The sequence below is a fragment of the Manacus candei genome, unplaced genomic scaffold, assembly GCF_025592945.1.
Source record: "Manacus candei isolate 608988 ecotype Guabito, Panama unplaced genomic scaffold, ASM2559294v1 h1tg000034l, whole genome shotgun sequence".
NCBI lineage: Eukaryota > Metazoa > Chordata > Aves > Passeriformes > Pipridae > Manacus > Manacus candei.
In genome coordinates, this window is record NW_026138082.1 from 2,492,895 (window position 1) to 2,512,963 (window position 20,069).

General features: G+C 36.1%; 1 protein-coding gene across 4 annotated transcripts in view; it reads left to right on the forward strand.

Moving 5' to 3' along the window:
• The window catches only part of HBS1L (HBS1 like translational GTPase), a 60,332-nt gene extending 41,670 nt beyond the window's left edge, over window positions 1-18,662 (forward strand). For all 4 annotated transcript variants that reach the window (XM_051792566.1, XM_051792568.1, XM_051792569.1 and 1 more), the window contains 13 exons: window positions 1,001-1,257; window positions 1,723-1,888; window positions 3,809-3,926; window positions 6,526-6,672; window positions 7,312-7,386; window positions 8,067-8,184; window positions 8,372-8,440; window positions 11,299-11,403; window positions 13,403-13,493; window positions 15,111-15,219; window positions 15,810-15,910; window positions 16,788-16,932; window positions 17,992-18,662. In XM_051792566.1, coding sequence (XP_051648526.1) covers window positions 1,001-1,257; window positions 1,723-1,888; window positions 3,809-3,926; window positions 6,526-6,672; window positions 7,312-7,386; window positions 8,067-8,184; window positions 8,372-8,440; window positions 11,299-11,403; window positions 13,403-13,493; window positions 15,111-15,219; window positions 15,810-15,910; window positions 16,788-16,932; window positions 17,992-18,003 — 1,513 coding nt within the window. In that variant the 3' untranslated portion in view covers window positions 18,004-18,662. The remainder of the gene's footprint in view (window positions 1-1,000; window positions 1,258-1,722; window positions 1,889-3,808; window positions 3,927-6,525; window positions 6,673-7,311; window positions 7,387-8,066; window positions 8,185-8,371; window positions 8,441-11,298; window positions 11,404-13,402; window positions 13,494-15,110; window positions 15,220-15,809; window positions 15,911-16,787; window positions 16,933-17,991) is intronic.
• Window positions 18,663-20,069: the final 1,407 nt, after the last annotated feature.

Consider the following 20,069-nt stretch of genomic DNA (forward strand, 5'->3'; position numbering starts at 1 on the left):
CTTGGATAAAATTTTAAAAACAGTATTTTATAGGGATTTTCATTATACTTTAATAATCAATGGTTTGTATAATAAAGTTTGCTGTGATATAATGTTGGCACACCTGTAATAACTGCTTCTGTTCCTGTCATATTGCTTACAGTAATGCCTCATCCTGGAGCTGTCAGGCAGTAAGAAAGCTTTTGCTCTCTGGAAGATGTTTCTTAGTGTTTGTTTTTAGTGGTCATCTTTGCCATAACAGGTGAAGAATAATATTGTATATTCTCAGAAATCTTATGTAAGTTAGGAAAATATGCTAATTTACAAAATGGAGAGAAAAAGAGTGTAAGAAAATAATATATTTAGGATTATTTACTGTTAAGATTAGTATGGGGATCTGTGGGAGAACAGGGTGTTAGAAAAAAAAGGGAGTTGGAAAATCCAAATCTTAGTCCTAGATCCCTTTTATGCTTTATGCGTAGAACAAATTTTCTCAGTATTGATAAGTCTTAACTTGCCTGTTATGGTTCTGTATAATCACTGCATCTTAAATTTCAGCTCACATATGTTTAATATCAATTCTTTATGCTGTATTGCTGTTCTCACAGTAGAACATCACTATGTTCAGCTGCAGTAATTGTAGTGTACGTGGAAGCTGTTTTAGTATCTGTGCTTCAAACTTGATTTGGGCTCTTAGATCAGAGACAACCAGCTCTCTCTTCTACACAATTGTCTTTTCCCTTCCTGTTAAAGGAAGAGGCTATGGGAAGCTTTTGTTTATCTGTTTCATGTCAAGATTACTTCTTATCTTGCTTTTGTAAGCAGTGCTTTTCAGACAAGATGTCCAGAGCTGGTATCTGTGCAGTTTGTATCCAGCTGCTTATCACTTCCACTTTAATGGGCTTATCACATACTCTTTGTCTGGGGTTTACACGATAGTGAAGGGAAAACTCAAGTTCTCTCCTATATTTCTATGTCTTCTTTATCATTTGCATTCCTTGTGTTTTCTTTTTTTCCCTAGTGCGATTGCTGAAGAAAACGGCCATACTAACACACCTCAGAAGGGACTGTTACCTGAAGATGCCGATGTAGCTTCTGGGGTACTTGAGGCTGTCTCAAAATCTACTCTTTCATCCCAAGCAGTGCATGTTTCAGAAGAGCAGAATACGGTGCCTACTCCAGCAAAAAAGTCAAGCAAGGCAAAACCACAAATAGATGTGAAGGCAGAGTTGGAGAAAAGACAAGGAGGAAAGCAACTGCTTAATTTGGTGGTAATAGGTAAATCTGTTAAATTATATTTTTGGCAAACATAAAGTTTAAAAAATGTGTTGGTTGAATCTGGATGTGATACAGAAGCAAAACTCTTCTCTCTCTAGGGAAGGGAAATCTCATACTGTTTTCAGTTACATCTCATACATCTTTTCAGTTATTCTTTGGAGGGAGTACATTCAGATGTCTTTGACTAGGTCAGTGAGGTTGACTTAGGTTCCTTTTGACCATACAGAACGTTGGTTTCATTGTTGCATCGTGTTCCTTTTAGTAGGAATTTGGAGATGCTCTATGGCTGCCATGCTAGCTGACTAGTAATAAACTGTCTCTCTGTGTCTCTGTCTTACAGAATTATAAAGTTCTATGGGTTGCACAAGCATTATTAGTGCATGTGTTGTTCATATATTTCTTCTTGTGCTATACCTAAATTGCATAAATAAATAAAATTGATATAATATTTATTTCCCTCCATAGGACATGTTGATGCAGGTAAAAGTACTTTAATGGGTCATTTGCTCTACCTTTTGGGAAATGTGAACAAAAGAACTATGCACAAATATGAACAGGAATCTAAGAAGGCTGGTAAAGCTTCGTTTGCCTATGCGTGGGTCTTGGATGAAACGGGTGAAGAGAGAGAAAGGTAGAAATATATTTTAATGGAAATTAAAATATAAAACCTTTTTTCCCTGAAAGAACAGCATTTGTTAGAAAATATTAATCTAATAAACTGAGCATTGAAATGTCAGTTCATGACATGTGACTTACATTACTTTGAAAATAAAATCTACAAATTAAATTAACAATTTTATTTACGTTCTTTATAAACTGCCTTTATTAATCTGAAATAAGAAATTTTAGATTACATTTTTTCATATCGAAGAAGTGTGTAATGGGGAAGCAGTGAAGCAATTTAAAAAAAAATCCATGTGTAAGTTCTTTTAAGGACACTGTATGGCAAGCTAGATATGATATTCTGCATTCACAAAGTAATAAAAAAAGGCATTTTCATATGTGTTTATGTTTTTGCAATCACTTGTCACCCATGGTTTAACAGCATATAAGCTCTTCTGGTTGGAAAGATAACCTTCACAATGTAAACTGATGCTGAAGAACATGGAATAAGGCAGTCCCTATCAAGTGTGTAGCTGTTGTTTTCAAAGGCATATACACTTTTGCAGTGTCCCTGTATATAGTTAAACTTGCCTATGAGAGTCCTTTCTTTCACTTGCAAAGCACACATACAAACCTGAGGGGTGTGTGTGTGTGTTGGTGCAGGTGCAGATGTGAGGGAGGGGTGGCAATCCCAAAGTGACCAAAACCAAATTTTATAAGTAGTTTTCTGTCAGTAAAGCCTGTTGATATTATAGTGGTAGTGTTGTCATGACATTAAAGTCTAAAGTTGTAATAGGGGAAAAGTCTTCTTAATCCCTGTAGATGTATATGGGTGTAAGCCAAACAAACTTTGAAGATGAATTCCTTTCACAGAACTGTAATAGAATAATTAAACACTATATTAAGTCTGTTATTTTATTAATACAAGCTACCTTTGATAGGATGTAATTAATATGAGAAACCAGAAATAGAGACAAGTGTTTTTTGCCTGCAAAGAGTAAAATGGGAGGATAATTGTCATGAGCCTCAGAAGTGATATCTCTTGGTCTGTGATTTTTTTATTTAGTATCTTAACAGTTGTGCATTTAGGTACCAGATTTCTCTTCAGAAGAAAAATTGTAGTTATTAAGGGAAAAGTTTTCTGAATTGGTATTTTTGATTGATTCTGTTTTCTCTACTTGAAGTTTTGTATTTTTAAAGAGAAGCTTTCTGGAGTCATGTGTAAATGTTGGGGTTTTGGAAGGCTTATTTTGTTGTTGGAATGTTTTGGTCATTTGAAGTAGCGTACTAAAAGTGTCTGCTATTGTAAGAATTTTTGTCCCTTGAAAGTGCCTGTCTGTCTTGATCATCTTTAAAGGGAGATGCAGGTGACTAACCCAGATACAGATGTGTACGATAGGTGGTTGCATTTGATCAGATGAATCCTGTCCTATGTGCCACGCAGAACATATTGTGGTTAGTGAGATGTGGAGCTGAGTCAAAGTGCGTTGTGATCCCTTCTCAGTAATTAGTAGTTCTGCATGTGGATCTCTGCAAACGTATAACTGTATTCCTGTAGTTCCATACCACCTATTTTTTTTTAAACTTGGCTGTGTTTCTCTTACTCTGATACCTTTTTCTGAAGAGCCAAGTTTTAAAAGTAGAATTAGTAATGATTTAAATATGCAGTACAGTTTTCGTGTTCTTGCTGTGCTTGTTGGTACGCAGTCTATGGGCGCATGGGGTTAGTACTGTGAATTCTGGATACTTTTCCTCATGACTGGAGTTACTGAAAGGCAGATCTAGAAGTCTGCTCTTCCAAGAAGCAGGTATCTCTATTTTTGCGTGCAGGCTAAATCCATGAAAGCTATGAAGTGTATAATTTCATGTGTTTTAATAGCTTGGTTTATATCTCTGTGAAGCTTTCAAAGCAGTTTTAATGGTGCGTTGCATGTATGCTTTGTTTAAGGGGAGTTACAATGGATGTGGGTATGACCAAATTCGAGACAAAGACTAAAGTAATTACACTGATGGATGCTCCAGGCCACAAAGACTTCATTCCAAATATGATCACAGGAGCTGCACAGGTAGAAATGGTCTAAAATGCTTTTTCCAATATCAGTATTATTTGTGACTTTTTCTTAAATTGGTTTTCTTCTTTTAAAATCTAAGATGAAATAGAATAATTGATGATGCTAGCATGTCTTTGAGGTTTTAATGAGTTTTCTAAACTTAAAAAAGAATGTGTTTTTTAAACACTAAAGGTAGTTCCTTTTTTTTGTATGTTAACATTTGGGAGTAATTTGAATACTAAGTTGCAGTTTGATAAAATCACAGTTGAGCTTTGAAAGCTATTTACATGTGGTATATGTCTACTCAACGAAGTTCTGTGAAAGCGGTCTTGTAGGTAAAGATTTCAAGTAGTTTTGAGCTTAAAGAAAAAAGATTTGGAGAGACCAAACAGAACACATTCTTCTGTTTAATAGCGTGTTCTATATGGGATGAGAAAACAAGTTTATACAGGATGCGTCTGTCTTGTCAGGAGGACATTTGCAGAGACTACATGCCACTTGCTTTAGGAACAGTAGGTGAAGTCAAAAGTATTGGCCACTACTCATTGCATTCGATATGGCACTTACCCTTCTCATATAGGTTAGTTATTTAATTTGTGGAAATAATAAATCAGAGGTGGGGGAAAAATAACATGGTTACATGGCATAAAATGTGTGAGACTTTTTTCCACTTAAAGGCACCCTTTTTAAATAGTAAAATTGATTCTCCAAAGTAGAACCTTAATCAAATATTCTTTTTTTTTCCAAAACTAAGCTACTGTGTATAGATTTTTGGTCTGCATGTGTCATAACAGTCTGAAATATGAGTTTTATCATAAGATCTTGTTTGAATACTTGGATGAGTACTGTTAGTATGATTTTACAGATAAAGAACTACAGTGTTGGGGGAGCCTGGTGTGCCCCAAGTTCTGCTTTAAGCAGAGCCTGGGTAAGAATTCATACCTTATGACCCAGTGGTTAGGCTGCAGAATAGTCAGAAGTTTGCAAATTATGATGTAGTTGTTACACAGTCATCTATATGTTGTAGCAATTTTATGAGTTTTAAAATTAGAAGTGGATCTTTAGTTTCAGAGCAGTGGAGAATGTCAACTGAGACATGCTAATTTCTTTACAATTGTAATTTAAACTGGTGTGTCTTTTGGGGTAAAAGTAATACAGGCAGAAGTATTAAGAGAAGACTTGCAGATCTACCAGCAGTTGTATCAGTTCAGCAGAAGATGGATCTGACCAAATAAAGCTTCTATCTCTCTGTTCCCTCAGCTATCAGGATGGGGAGGGGCTGGTCTATTCTGAAGCCTATTAAGGAATTACTGAAACTTTGCAACTTTCCGTTGCCTGTTAGAGTAGGCTCAGTGCTGAAGCAATGGCTGGAAATGGCTTTAATGCCTTTTTATTGTGGAGAATGCTGTTAGAAGGTGAATCCCCAGCTGCTGTTATGCAGAATTCAAATCAACCTTATCAGGGCCAGGATCTGGCCTTTGATACACATTTATGTAAATCCTGAGGTACCTTTTTTATTATTTATAATTTAGAAAACGCAGGATGTCTTTTTTTTTGAGGGTGAAGTTCACTACAATGCACTTCTGAGGCTGAAAGCTGTAGGGAAATTCATCAGTCATCCTTTTCCCATTCTCATACTTGTGCGGTCTCTGAACGAGCTATGGGATTACATGCCTAGGACAAGGCGAGGGGAGTTCAGAGTCAGGGCTCTGTTCCTTTTCCTGGCATCCTGAAGCATAAACATGTAAGGAAAGGGAGAAAGTACCACTTTTTCTTCTCTCTTTCCGTTATGTCCATCTCTTCAGTCCTGTGGAATTGTTTTATACCTGCCTTTTGGCAGCAGTACCTTTATTATTTGTGTTTGTTGCCATCATTTGGTACATGATGATGGTCTAACAGACAGTTACTTACCAAAACAGGAAAAGTAGAAGAAATATTAACAGCATTTAAGGCTAACAGCAAGATCTGTGGTTTTTTCCCAGAGTTTACATGCTGACTTTTGTGCAGTGCTATAGACTATTTGCTTTTAATGCTGTGGCAGAGAGTTTGTCTAGGTGATAAGATAGACTACTTTCTCTTTTCCACCTTGTGTTTTTGGCATGCTTCAGTGTGTTGAGTGTACTGTGAAGCATTCACATCCAGCATACAGACTATAACTATATAACTGGTTGTCCCAGTTATATAGTGAGGTGATTTATCTGTAATTTTTGCAGCTTCTCACTACATAGGTGTCCAGATTGAGGCAGGGCGAACTGAGTATTGTGCTTATATCCTTGCTAAAGCTTCTGAGCATAGGCTGCTTTTGTTTAGTTGAGATCTGTGCAGCACATCCATGGTAGGTGGGACAGGTTCCCAAAACCAAGAGTTGGCTTGTGTTTAACCAGGAGGTGCTGGTTTATGACATGAGATGACATAATGCCATAGTATCTCATCAAAGTGGATGTGATACAAATAGGACTGAGCAGTTTCAATTACATTTGGAGCACGTCAGGATTCCTCCTCTGTAAAATATATTTTGCCTGAAATGATGCTGATATATGTATGTATTCACCCAGATTATTTCCACCTCTTAACCACTTTTGATTGGTTTTTGTTTTTTTTCCTTTTAATCTAGGCTGATGTGGCAATTTTGGTTGTGGATGCTAGCAGAGGAGAGTTTGAAGCAGGGTTTGAGACAGGTGGACAAACTCGAGAACATGGATTATTAGTGCGCTCTCTTGGAGTGACGCAACTAGCTGTTGCAGTCAATAAAATGGACCAGGTACATGCTTAATTTCCTCATCTAAGTGAAGGCCTTCTGTCTAGATTTGTGAATACTAAGTTTAAGGATCAGTATTGTGAAACTAATACTAAAGTATCGTTTCTTTGCTTTCCAGCTCTGTCTCTTGTGTTTAGACCTCACAGTACTATTCTTTTTATTTATGGGTGTATTTTCAAAATACACAGAATGATAGTTTTGGTGCTAAAATGAGCAGGGGTCCTTTTGCACTTGTGGAAATCTCAAGTAAGCAGTTAACTCAGTGGTATCTGAGAGAGCATGTTGGTGGTTATTCAGGTCAAGACCCCAATAGTTTTACTTAAACCTGTAAGGTGTGTTAAATACTACTATTTATATTTTAGGTTACTACTGTGTTGAATATATCTTGCTGAATCTGAATTTTGTGTAAACTTTAAAAAAAAAAGTTGCTGTTCAAACTAAAGTTAAGGTGATGCTTTGTTTGCTATCAGTAATTGTTAATGTGTATGCTCTTATATATTCAAGTATGAATGCACCTGGAAATCTCATATTTATAAATGCACACCTGTTTCTACTACAGAATTGATGACATGCACCTGTATGTTCAAGTCATGGTTAAAAAATCTATTTTATTATTGTACCATAATCTGTTCTTTATTTTAGGTCAATTGGCAACAGGAAAGATTTCAGGAGATTACGAGTAAGCTTGGCCAATTTCTTAAGCAAGCTGGCTTTAAGGTAATGTAAATTTGTGAGGCCTTTATTGCTTTGTTCAAGCATTTGGGTGAGATGAGTTTTTCCTCCAGTCAGGTTATTTTGTGTCACTTACCTGCTACTACTGTCTACACATAGTATAGCAGATTCCTTTTCTTGCTGGTAGAGCATACATTGAGCCCTGGATAAGGTTAGTCAGCTATTTAATACTCTGTATCATCATCTTTGTTTGTTGAATCTTTTGGGCACTCACCTCATTTGTATTTTCTTGGGATTGTTGTCTAGAAGCAGAAGAGAGCAAGAATTGTCTGTGTTAACGTTCAGGATTATATGAATGACAGTAGAAAGTTTTATACTAGAGCAATTGTGGCTTTTCTGCAATACCAATGGAGAATGCAGCAATTAAAACCAAAGTTTTACCTGTCAGATAGGAAATTGGAGTTTGTTACCTGAACTCAGTTTCTAGTTGTTAGTGTTGCTATCATTATGTTTAAATATCTCCAACTATTTGGAGCATTGTGATCAGGCACGATGGAAACAGAAATGAAATCCACTGAGCAACCTGCCTTCTCCAGGGAAAATATGGATGTGGCAACTGTTCTCTTAAAGTTTAGATGTGTAATATTGAAAAAATGCACCTCTTGCTTCTCCTACAAGATCCTGTTATTAATGTATGCTTAACACTGGTTTGTTTTCTTGATTAGGAATCAGATGTAGCTTATATCCCAACAAGTGGCCTTGGTGGTGAAAATCTAGTCACGAGGGGTCAGTCAAGTGACCTCACACAGTGGTATAAAGGAAAGTGTTTGTTAGAGCAAATTGGTGAGTGCAATTTTCCTCATTTAAAAACTAAAATATCTTAGTTCTGTGTATGTCAAAGCTTTTATTTTGGGGAAAATGTGGGACAAAGTCATTGGAATGCACCATAGTTGATTTATCTCTAACTGAAAAGTTGTTGAGATAGTTGTTGAATACAGAAATTCTAAAAATCTTATCAATTTATTTGCAGATTCTTTCAGGCCACCACAGAGATCAGTGGATAAACCATTTAGGTTATGTGTTGCTGATGTTTTTAAAGGTTGGTTGTTTCTATAATATTTTCACAATAATTTCACCAATGTTTAACACAAGTGTTGCAAAATGCTGTCAAAATAAGGCCTAAACCAAGAACTTTATGTGTGTCAGTAGTATTGGACCTGAATAGTAAGCTTTCTATTCCTTATCAAATTTTAAATAGCACTGCTGAAGGTGAAACACACTGTAAAAGAAACTGAGGAAGATAATCTGCATGACCAGTTAATTGTCTGTATAATGAGTTTATGGTTCTGTGAGACAGAATGTGGGACCTTCTTTTTCCCAAATTGATTCTGCTTACCTAAATCAGTGTTCTCAAACTTTTTATGAGTGTGGCTTTGGGCTCTTTTACCTTCCAGTCCTAGATTTTAAACAAGTTTGTCTTGTACCTTTTATTTTCATTGTCATAGCTGCGAACAATGGTACATTCCTTAATTTTGGTATAAAAATTGGGGTAGGTGAGGTAGAAGAAAATGACGGTAGTGGTGAGATTGTTATAAGCAGCCAAGGCTTAATGAAAGGCAGTTAGCTGTTCCCTAGCATTAATAGAGACAGGGACAGCAAGTAACTATCATCAGTACTTATTTTGATATTCTGTAAAAACAGACTGCCTTGAGCCCATAAGGTTTTCATGGTAAATTTGATATTTTTTTTTTCATTTAGTCATTTAGATTTAAAGGTAATTTACAAGAAGTAAGATTTGTGGACACATCCCATATAAAACATTCTGTAGGTCCCTTGAGGAATGTTGCAAACTAAATGACGGCATGATTTGAAATGTTGTAAATATTTGTAATCAAATATCATTACTGAAGTTCATATATTAAGAAATTTTGGTTTATCTATAGGGTGTTTATAGGGGAAGTACAAAAAAATCAGATGAAAATTCTGTTTGTAATTGGAAATACTAGGTTTGTGCAATTTTCATGTGTACCTTTGCGAAAACACTGGGTATTATACATACCTTTGGTTAACTGATTGAAGGTACTGAAACCATAATGTTAAATATTGAAAACTTGCATGGGAATTTACCCTAGTGTGTTACCACTAGTTTTTGTCATCTGTGTCATCACTGTATTTATTTTTTCTTTTTTAATTTGTGACTTATGGGAAAGCTGTTAGGATTATTGACTGAGATCTTTCAAATTATTATCATAGCTTTTCTGTTGCAATAATAGTTTTTGTGTTGAGCCTAAGTTTCACAAAATGGACTATATTGACTAGATCTGCCTTGCTTAAGTATGCAAAAAAATAATGGCTTTGAAAGGGACTAAATTTACATATATGAGGTTTATTACTAAATGCAGCATTTTAGGTGGTTTTATGGCTATTTTTTCTTACCTTATGATCTCAAAACTTAATTAACTTGGATGGCACCAGAGGAAGTAACTGCAGATACAAGTACATGAAGCAATAGTTGTTCTCAGCTTTATTCCAGTACCTGTGCATGCTCAGGAGGAGCTGTCCATAGAAGTGTGTAAAAAGTGCGAGTGCTGAGTGTACTCTTAGGTAGTTTGGAAAACCCCTCTCTTTATATTAGAAGGAACTTGATACTTTGCAGGAAGCAATCAGCATAGGAGGGGGTGAAGCTTCAAAGACTACATTGGTTTGCCATGCCAGAGCTGGTGATGATGTGAAGAAAAGATGAATCATTCTTGATTGTGCTTGGGAGTGGTTGAGAGCCTGGAACCGGTTCATATTTCTCATTGCCTGCAAGTGCTTGCAAAAGCAGCTTTAGGTTCTTTTGTGTACCATATTGAGGTGGTATTTGTACCGTGACTTGGGTATTCCTTTTCTAGCAAGTATCTGCTTCTCCAGTTTTCTGTTTGCTTGGAATCTGATGTCATCTGTTAATTGACTGTGTTCATCTCATTTGCTGGAACAAATAGAGTAAAATTAGCATGCAGGCATACTGGTAACATTTTTCTAGTTAGGTAGATGGAAGCATTCATCAATATTGGTGATGAACACAAAAGAGCAAGTTGGTAATAAGTGACCTCAATATTTGAGGTCAACTTGCTCTTTGAATTCAACTTTAAATCCAGCTTTGTGAGACACAAAATACTAAGATGCATGCTTATCACTGAATTGTGATGTTCAGCAAAAGATGTATTTGATGTTTGTATGGATACTGAAAATGTCATTGTAGAATCAGTTGAGAGGATTCCTTTTTAAACACACCTGGAAACACATGCTAAGAAGATGTGGCATTTCTTAAGGTATATGTGCATAAATGTGCATGTGTAGGATATCTGTGGAAAATAATTGACATGTCATTCAAATGATGAACAGTGTTAGGACATTCAAGAAGAAAAACTTTGCAGATCTTTTATTCAGAAGTACTTAACTCATCCCCAGTAATAATAGTTTCTCATATTAAATAGAACTGGATCAATCTTTGACTTTTCCAAGAGTAAAAGTAATATGCAGACAGAGCATGTAGGATTCTGACTCAATTAAAAAGTAAATGGCATAGGAATTTGCACTCGTGTGCATGACAATTATGAGAGGTCTGTTGTATGCTTTTTATCTAATTATAGTGAGAAAATGCTGAATTAAATAATATTGCTAGAAATTAAAGGGCTTAATCTAATACTGAAAAAAACTAAAAAATATTTCTTCATGTACCTACATTTGTTTAAAGAAGGATATTTCTTCCTTAGTTCTGAAAAATATAAGATCTAGAGGTTTTGAATTTAATGTTTAATTTTCATTATGATGCTCAACTGACTGACTTGCAAGTACTGAACACTCTACTGGGAGGGGAAAAAAAATCTTCATTGCACTGCTGAAAGACTTACTTGTGGGGGGAAATTGACCAAATTATGAAGTTTTTTGAAATTGTTGCTGTGCTTATTACAGACCAAGGGTCAGGATTTTGTGTGACTGGTAAAATAGAAGCAGGCTATATTCAAGTTGGAGAACGACTTCTGGCAATGCCTCCCAATGAAACTTGCACTGCAAAAGGTACAGTCTTCAGAAGCATGTTTACTTTCAGGTCAATGCTGGGCTAGAAGCAGTTACTGAAATGGTAACAGACTGTCAAACTGATACTAACTGTCAAACATAAATTGTGAAAGCATAAAACGAATTTCTTTAGATGTGACTGTGTCTGTATAAATATGTCTATGAAGAGTATGTGAAATCTTGCATGCTTTTTTTTACCATACCAGATAATCCAAATGCAATAACCTTGTAACTTTTGACATTGCTTTATGAAGACTGTAAAAATATCTGAGTTCCAGCAATGTCTATAAAAATATGCAGTACAGGAATCATTTGTATTCAGCTTTACTGTGAAGTGTTACTGCTGTTAGGAAGTGTGAAGATATTGAACAACCTTTAGAAATTAATCTTATAAAGTGGATATGAAAAAGCTGGAGAATTAAGTAGTCTCTCCTGTTTGGTGTTCCTAGGATTTGTCACTGATCCTTTCATAATATCAAACTTTCAGGATATAATTGCCCTGAGCAACTAGAAAAGAGAAGAAAATTGGATTTAAATTTCAATGCATTTAATTTCTGAAAAGAGGAGTAGCTAGGCATTAAATGCTTGTCTATTTCCTGATGAAGCTTGCTGTCTTTGTACTGCAGAGTTGTTTGTTTCATATGCAAACAGAAAGATAAAATTATGATTTTCCTACATTAACCAATGAATAAAAGATTGAGTCCTCAATCTAAATGAAAAGGTTTCTATATCTAAGTATTTAGCCTGAATTCAGCAATGTACTGGTTTGACTGTCCCATTCTCTTCCCAAACCACCTTGTTCAATGCTAGTTTGAGAAGCTTTTCAGTGTGCCAGCTTATACTGTTCTATGCATATTGTTCACATGCACAGGAATGTTACAATAATATGGGTGAATATGGGTATCACACCACTGTAGTCACTCCTCTGTTTTGTGAGTGGAGGAAGTAGCATGGAAAAAGGTGTATTTTGTCTGACTGTCACTAGTGGTACAATTATGGGGTTTTTTTGTACTGCCTCTCATATCACTGAAATGCAAGTGAAGATTGGGGATATTAGTTCATTAAACACGTATTATTTACATTTAATGTAAAGAAGAAATAATTTATCACACAGTGTTTACTAAAGGTAGTGTGCACATTAGGAATCAAGTTTTTAATTTCAAGAGGCTGAATTTCACTTATTCTGTGAGAATGACATATATGTGAAATAATTATCAATAGTGCCTAAAAAATGGTACTTAACATGCTTATAGCTGAATGATGCTTTCTGGCATATTTTTGGCAAGTGGTTTTGGGAACAGATTTGCAAATCAATGGATACAATCTGTAGCAAAATAGAACTAGATCCTATAAATATATTCAGTATTTCTAAAAAACAGTTTTTTCCTTTCTGTCTTGGTGTCTACGAGAAACCTTGGAATGTTAAATCAGAGTGAATTAGTCTCATCTACCAGCCAGGTTGTCTTTTAAAGAAATTAAAATACACCAAAATCAGAAAAAAAATTACTTTTAAAGATACTTTCTAATGGACATGGTGTCGTGAATGAAAGGCTTCAGTTACACTTTTTTATGAAAGAGTCAGCAAACCCACGTAAGGTAAATGAAAGTTGACATAGTACCATTAAAGTATACGAAAGATGCGGTCTAGGGTGTGCATGTGCCTCAAAGGATAGGTGGGGCAGATATGGAGATATTAGTACTACAGCATTTTCAGGATTGCGTCATCTGTGCTGATAACAAGTGCCAGATCCCCTCCTCTGGCTTAAATAAGGCCATGTTATGGTGCAGGGTGGGGTGAGAGAGAATAGTGAATCCTCACCGAGGGGGGGGGGGAAGCTTCCTCAGTCTTCTCAGTTAAAAAGCTTTTACTCTCAACCCATTCATACTGAAAACTGATGAGTAATGGTTGATGAAGCACAAAGGGCCCAAACAGAGCTGTTTGTTTGTAGGTCAGAACCTAGGTACTTCACTTTGAGGTTCTGTTCTTACTCATTTCCAGGAATCACACTGCATGATGAACCAGTTGATTGGGCTGCAGCAGGAGATCACGTTAGTCTCACTTTGACCGGCATGGATATCATCAAAATCAAGTGAGCAGAACTGGGTTTCAGTCTAAGTAACGGTTTGTTTTTAATGAAAAGCTATATAACTACTACACTTGACTATTGGCGGTTTACTTGAAGAATGATGTGGCTACCAGGATATTTAAAACCAAAATGATGCATATCACCTGGCTTGCATGCACAAACGTTGGAAACATCTGCTGCATGTGCAACGGCAACCTCAGAAGCATACTGTTAGTTTTCATACTTTGCCTGGTGCTGACACTGAGAACCCTCAGAGCCTTTTTCCTTTAGACTAGTCCTTGGACATTTTAATTGCTAAATTAAGTAAACCCTTGTTGCTAAATAGAACAAAAGATTTTTGAAGAACTTAACAAATAACAAATCTTTCTAACAAAACACATCCAAACAACTCCCATTTTGTACCAATAAGTAAATCTGGACAAATGGAATTGATGGAAACTCTTTATTCAACACAGGTAGCTGCTCGTAAGATTTGTTTCCCTAAATGTTTTGCTGACCCTACTTTTGGAGAGGGTGGTCTGATAGTGAGACACAACAAATCTCTTTGTGTCTATTCCAGTCCATAGGTCTCATGTTAAGCATTAGCCTCAAGCTTTTAGGTAAGTGTCAGTCGTTGTTTGGTCCAGAAAATCAGACCCATAATTTCTTCAGCTTTTTTACATTCCAGTTGGACTTCAGACAGCAAATTTTCAAGCTAATCTTTGAAAACTTCCTTGCATTGATAGTTTTTCAAATTTATGTTCTGCTTTTAAGGGAGAAGTACAGGTTTTTCTGTATTGCCATTTCCGAAAGGAGTGTGATTTTCTGTGGTAAATGGGAGGGGAAGAAGTCTTGCTCTACTTGTTGAATGAAGGCTTGAGTCAATTTGCTACCTTGATGTCATTCATCTTTTGGAGATATGTTAGATTTGTCAAGAAAAGTTATGAATTTTTAAGTCCTCTTGACATTGATAAAATTTGATGACATCTATGTTTAGTCATGATGTTTGTTCTCTTTGGTCATGTTTTCCTGTGTGGGATTAATTTTATTTTCATTTTAGATGGCTAAAACTAGCCCCTCTGAAAAAGCTGTGTCTAGTCTACTTGTCAACTTACAGTGAGCAGCAGCTTTCTTGTGACTCTGCAGAATTTTTTGGAAATGAATGCTGCTGAAAGCTCAAGTTTTGAGTCCTGATCACGATGTTACTTTATCCAGAAAACAGTTGAGTTACAAGCAGCAGCACTGAAATTTTGGGCACCCTGCACTGTTTTGTGCTATTGATCTGAAACACTGAATCTCTGAATGAAAGTCTGATTCTTAAAAGTACCTACGCACAGGAAACAGTGACATTTTCAGAAACTGATTAGAAATGGACGTAATTGTTCACTGAACTAGACAGACCTCTTCATGCATACACACAAAATAAGGTAGACATTCTCTAGGAATTAATTTTGTTACAGGCTTTAATACAGTGTTCCTAGATATATCCATGCAACTCCCCCCCCCCCCCCCCACTGCCCTGATTATATTAAAGTGGTGTTGTCTTTCCTTTGCTTGTTTTAAATAATTACCTTTTTCCGGTGCAGTGATTAACATTTGTATGTCAAGACATATATATGGAGTTTTTTTTCTCTCTTGTAGTGTGGGCTGTGTATTTTGTGATCCCAAGGAACCCATTAAAGTTTGCACTCGATTCAGAGCTCGGGTTCTCATCTTCAATATTGAGATTCCAATCACTAAAGGATTTCCTGTAAGTCTCTGTGAAAGCTCCTGTGTTCATTACAGGTTACTCAGGGCTTTTCCTCTCCACGTTTGATCCCCTGAATACAAGATACATTTAAAATCCAGGAGTGATTCTGTCTCTCTAGAGGAAACAGATTCTTCTGTAATTTGAAGCAGATGTAAGGGGCTACTGTGTCTGCTTATGCATAGTTACTGGCCATTTCAGAGAACGTGAGTTTTGCCACAGCTAGGCTGTCCTTTAGAGGCTCACACCCTGTAGAAGTATAATGATGCACTTAGTTGTAAGATCCCTTTTACAGTAAATTAAATTTCGTTTCATGCTGCATTGAGGTGGCAAAAGCAAAACACTTAAGAATGAAAAAATGTATTTATGATGACATAAAACATGGCCTTTATGTCATATCTGTAGAGATCACAAAGTTTCGGAGCTAGAAACAGTTAACTGAATGTGAGGCAGACACTCCTGCGAGAGAAGTTTATAAAATTATAAGCATTTAAAAAAAAAAAAGTCTTAAAACAAGCTGGTGTTTTCAAGTATTAACACCTAGGATTGCTAATTATTGTAGAACGTTTAATAACTGAAAAAAATATTTCTAGGTGCTTTTACACTATCAAACAGTAAGCGAACCTGCTACTATTACAAGACTCTTGAGTGTCCTGCACAAAAGCACTGGTGAAGTGACAAAGAAAAAACCTAAGTAAGTGCTTTGAACAGTTAATGATTACTCAAGAAATGGGTTGACTTTTAATATCAAGCAGTTTCTACCATGAATTGATAATGTGTTTATAAGAATATTCTTTTGTTGTTTTAGTTGGTTTCATGTTTGGATTTCAGTGTGTTTTACAAAGTAAAAAACCTCCTGCCCACTTGATAAATGCAGAGCACCTGAGAAGTCAAATGACTTCCTTAAGGTCGATTGCAGAATTGGGAGTGAATCCTAGATCAACAGCCCTGCAATTAAAGCATTTTTTTCCTTTTTTTTTTTGTTATAGTATTTCTTCTTTTCCTGTTAGAACATGGGATCTCATGGAGCTGGTTTACTGTTCTAAAATACACTTGAGTAGGCAGTGGGTCAATGTAAAAAAAATTTAGAGAGTCTTCCCATACAACTACAGTAACATCCCTCTAGTTATTTAAAGCTGAATTTGGCTAGAAATGCTATTTGATATGTACAATGTTATCAAAATAATCCTTTTCCAGAAATTGCATGTCTGAAACTGTTGCAGACTTCTACAGAGCAATGAATTGGCTCTTTAGTTGTGGCATTTGAAACAAGACTTGATTTCTACTTGGCGTGAAAAAACAGGTGTTAATGAGATAGTTAGCTTCAAAACAATTTGCTGAATGTTGTGGTGAGTGCCCTTCTCTAGAAGTTTTTGAAGAAAACTCAGATGCCTTATATATACACTTCAGGCAAATGAGTGTTCAGTCTCATGGCTTGGATTATACTTGAAATCAAGCTTGATACTTACACCTTTGACCTTTTAACTTGATTTTCTCCCATTTAGTGTTCTTTTCTTCATTTATTTGTGGATATATGTTACTAATAGAATTTTCTCCTTATTTATCTGCAGGTTCTTGACTAAAGGACAGAATGCTCTAATAGAACTACAGACTCAAAGACCTGTTGCTCTAGAGTTGTACAAAGATTTCAAAGAGCTGGGGAGGTTTATGTTACGCTACAGTGGTTCCACTATTGCTGCAGGAGTTGTTACAGAGGTTTGGCGTTTTTTTAAGAGACTTTCTATACTGCAAAGGAACAATATTATGGTTAAGATCTGGTTTACACTCTCTAGTCTGAAAAGTGAATTTTTTCCTCTAAAAAAGAGGCAGTGCTTCAGTAAGATGTGAGGAAAACTTGCCATGGTCCTGTTCAGTTTATTAGGAGTAAAAATTACTCTATTTAGAATTTTTTTCCCACCTCTCTTGAGTTAAAAAATAACCCTTCACTATTTTAACACACATCAGTCTTTTTGAAATTTGCCTGTATAAATATACTGGAAATAGCTTGCAAATAAAAAGTATGGGCCGTTTTTGCTGTGTCTCGTTAGGGTCCCAGATCTTTTTCTGTTAACATTAAGGAAAACTGTACATTTCATTCTCACTGATACCTATAAATATTTTATGATTCTTTGTTAGAGGAATCAAAAACTGTGGGGCTAAACATAAATATTTTGCCTTCTGCTAGAAGCCAAAACTATGAATGTCCCTCTATCTGTCCCTTTAAAAAAATATTACTGTTATTTTTGGATTAGAATTTGAGTTCTAATTTTAGGCCTGAAGGAGTGCAATTTAGTCACATTAACCTAGTTCTGGTACTGAGACTTAAAGCTGAGTCATTTAATGTCAAAACATGGAATTTGAGCATGAAAATTTCTGGTTTCTTCATGTTTGTGTAGGAATGATGTGCTAGGTCTGTCAGAGACTCTGGACCTTTTGGAGCTTTAGGGCTCTTACCAATCTCTCTGGTCTTAAATAGGATCCAGAATTAGGTCTTTCATCTTGCACCCATTTTTCATAAATTTAATTTGAAGTGAGTGGGGTTCTGTTTGGATGTGTGATGACCAATGTTTGTAGAATTGGGACTAAATAACCTCTCTGATTGTTATTTGGGAATTGCTGCTTTAGTACCTGTGATCTTGTTCCAGAGAACTTCAAAACAAAAGGAATTATTTTTTTCCACAGCTAACTGCATCATGTTGAAAAATGCTGTAATTGTTTTACATTCAGTACTTCATTTTTCACCATAGGGTTTTTTCCATTTGCTTATATTTTTAGATTAAAGAATGACCATGGTGACAGAATTTCCACCGTCCAACCAAAACACAATCAGATATCCAAACTTCTCTCCAAGAATGCAATTATTTCAGTTGAAGGAACAAGTGCAATTAATTGGGGAGAAGATGACGATGGCAAAAGCTAAATCGTGTGATACATCTGGGGATCCCTTCATCAGTTTCTCCTGCTGCAGAACAAGATGCCAACTGACAAGGAACTGCAAGTGTTGCACTTCTCGATCTCAAGACTCTCATGTGTTTCTCCATGTGGAATTTAGGCCTTAGAGAAGTTGATGGAAAAATCTTAGAAAGTTGAATTGGAGAAAAAAAGATGATGAATTATCATGAAAAAAGCTCCTTACTCACAGACATAAATTGTTTACATATTTTCTTTGATTGCTTTTTTGCTGCACATTAATTCAGTAAAGTAACTTTATTGGTCTAATATATTTTTAGGTTTGAGTTCAATTCATATTCAGGGAAAAAAGAACTATTTACTTTGTTTTTAAGAGAATGGCATGTAGTAGTATCCTGGGATTATTTTCCCTGCCCTAAAATTTATTTAAAAAAATTTCTTTTGCTGTGTAGTGGAAGCTGTGCCAACTTTGGCTAATTTTATTTTTTAAGAATAGGAGTATTCTTAAGAGTAAGAATAATAAATTTGTCTGAGCACTTTTGTCTCCTTCGTCTTTTACTATTTAAACAGTTCTAAATTGTGTTAAATCATTCTTTACTTTCTATAACTAAGAAGTTTCAGAGTAAATTTGCAAGTTAAAATGTAAAACTGGCATCCAACTTGTCTTTCTGAAGAAATAATTGCAGTTTTTCTCATGTTAGTCAGTGCAGCTACTGTGGATACACGTCTTTCATCCAAAAAACTTTTCAGCAAAGGCTGACAGTTTAATCTTGTGATGTCTGCTAAATCCAGTTATTGTGCTGCCTATAACTCCTTCCCACTTTTCAGTAGTGGGGCAGATGAAACCTCCCAACTAAAAAGAGGGTCCTTCTGCCACCTCCAGTGTAAGCTCAGGACAGACACACTTGACTACAACTTGTCTTTTTTTTTCAATAGGATGTGTGAAAATACCTCAGGTATTTCAGGACCTGTACATGAGTGCAGAGTGGAGACAATGCAACTTTGCCCATAGTTAGTAGTGGGGAGCAGGAATTAGTACTTTCTCCGCAGCATCAGTCACTGGGGTTAATTGAAGTAAAGCCGTGTCCAGGGAGTGAAGAACGCAAAAAGCCCGTGATTGTTACTTAGTTCAAAGTCATGTATGGTCTGTACCTACACTTTCCATGTACTTTTTTTGGTAGGTAACTTTTTTGTACTTACCTGCTTTAGCTCCAGTTCAGCAGTTGACCACATAGGTAAATTGTATTCTTGACTGCACAAACGTTTTTAGAAGTATCAACAATGCTTTATGTGCATGTAAAATCTTATAAATCTGAATTACCTGAAAACTGTTATTGCCAAAACTGAATCTTATGAATTATCACTGTTTGTTATGTCTTTTTATAGTCCAGAAATTGCACTTAAATTCTTACCAGTTTTACCATGCCAGCTGTGAATGTTTTGGTGCCCTTCTGGATTCCAGAGATTCATACTGCCTAGCTCCTGCGTTTGAACGTGTCCTACTTGAACTTGCCTTCAGACCTTGAAAATGTTTAGGTTGCTTTTAAGGCAGTGGGCAGTTACAGGCACAAGACTGTGTCTTCAGTGTTAAAACTTGCATAAATTCCTTACTGTTTGTGGACAGGGAAGTGTGATATGGGGTGAAACCTCTGATAATTCTTCTCACACATGATTGCAATAAATTTTGAGGCTCACTATTCTTTGATGGCAGAAAAGCTACTGCATGCTTTCCCAGTTTGTAGCTTGGGAGAAGCAGAGGTATTACCTAATCCAGTTTCAATGTGACTGCACTATCTTTCATCGCAGATTTGAACTCTGCCCGGAGGTGCCAATTGGTTGAAGCCTAAATGATCTGTTATTGTGCAATAGAAACATATCACCTTTATTCAATCAAAATATGCTTGCATGTTGATCCACAAGAAATTTGATGGCTTGGCAGTGGC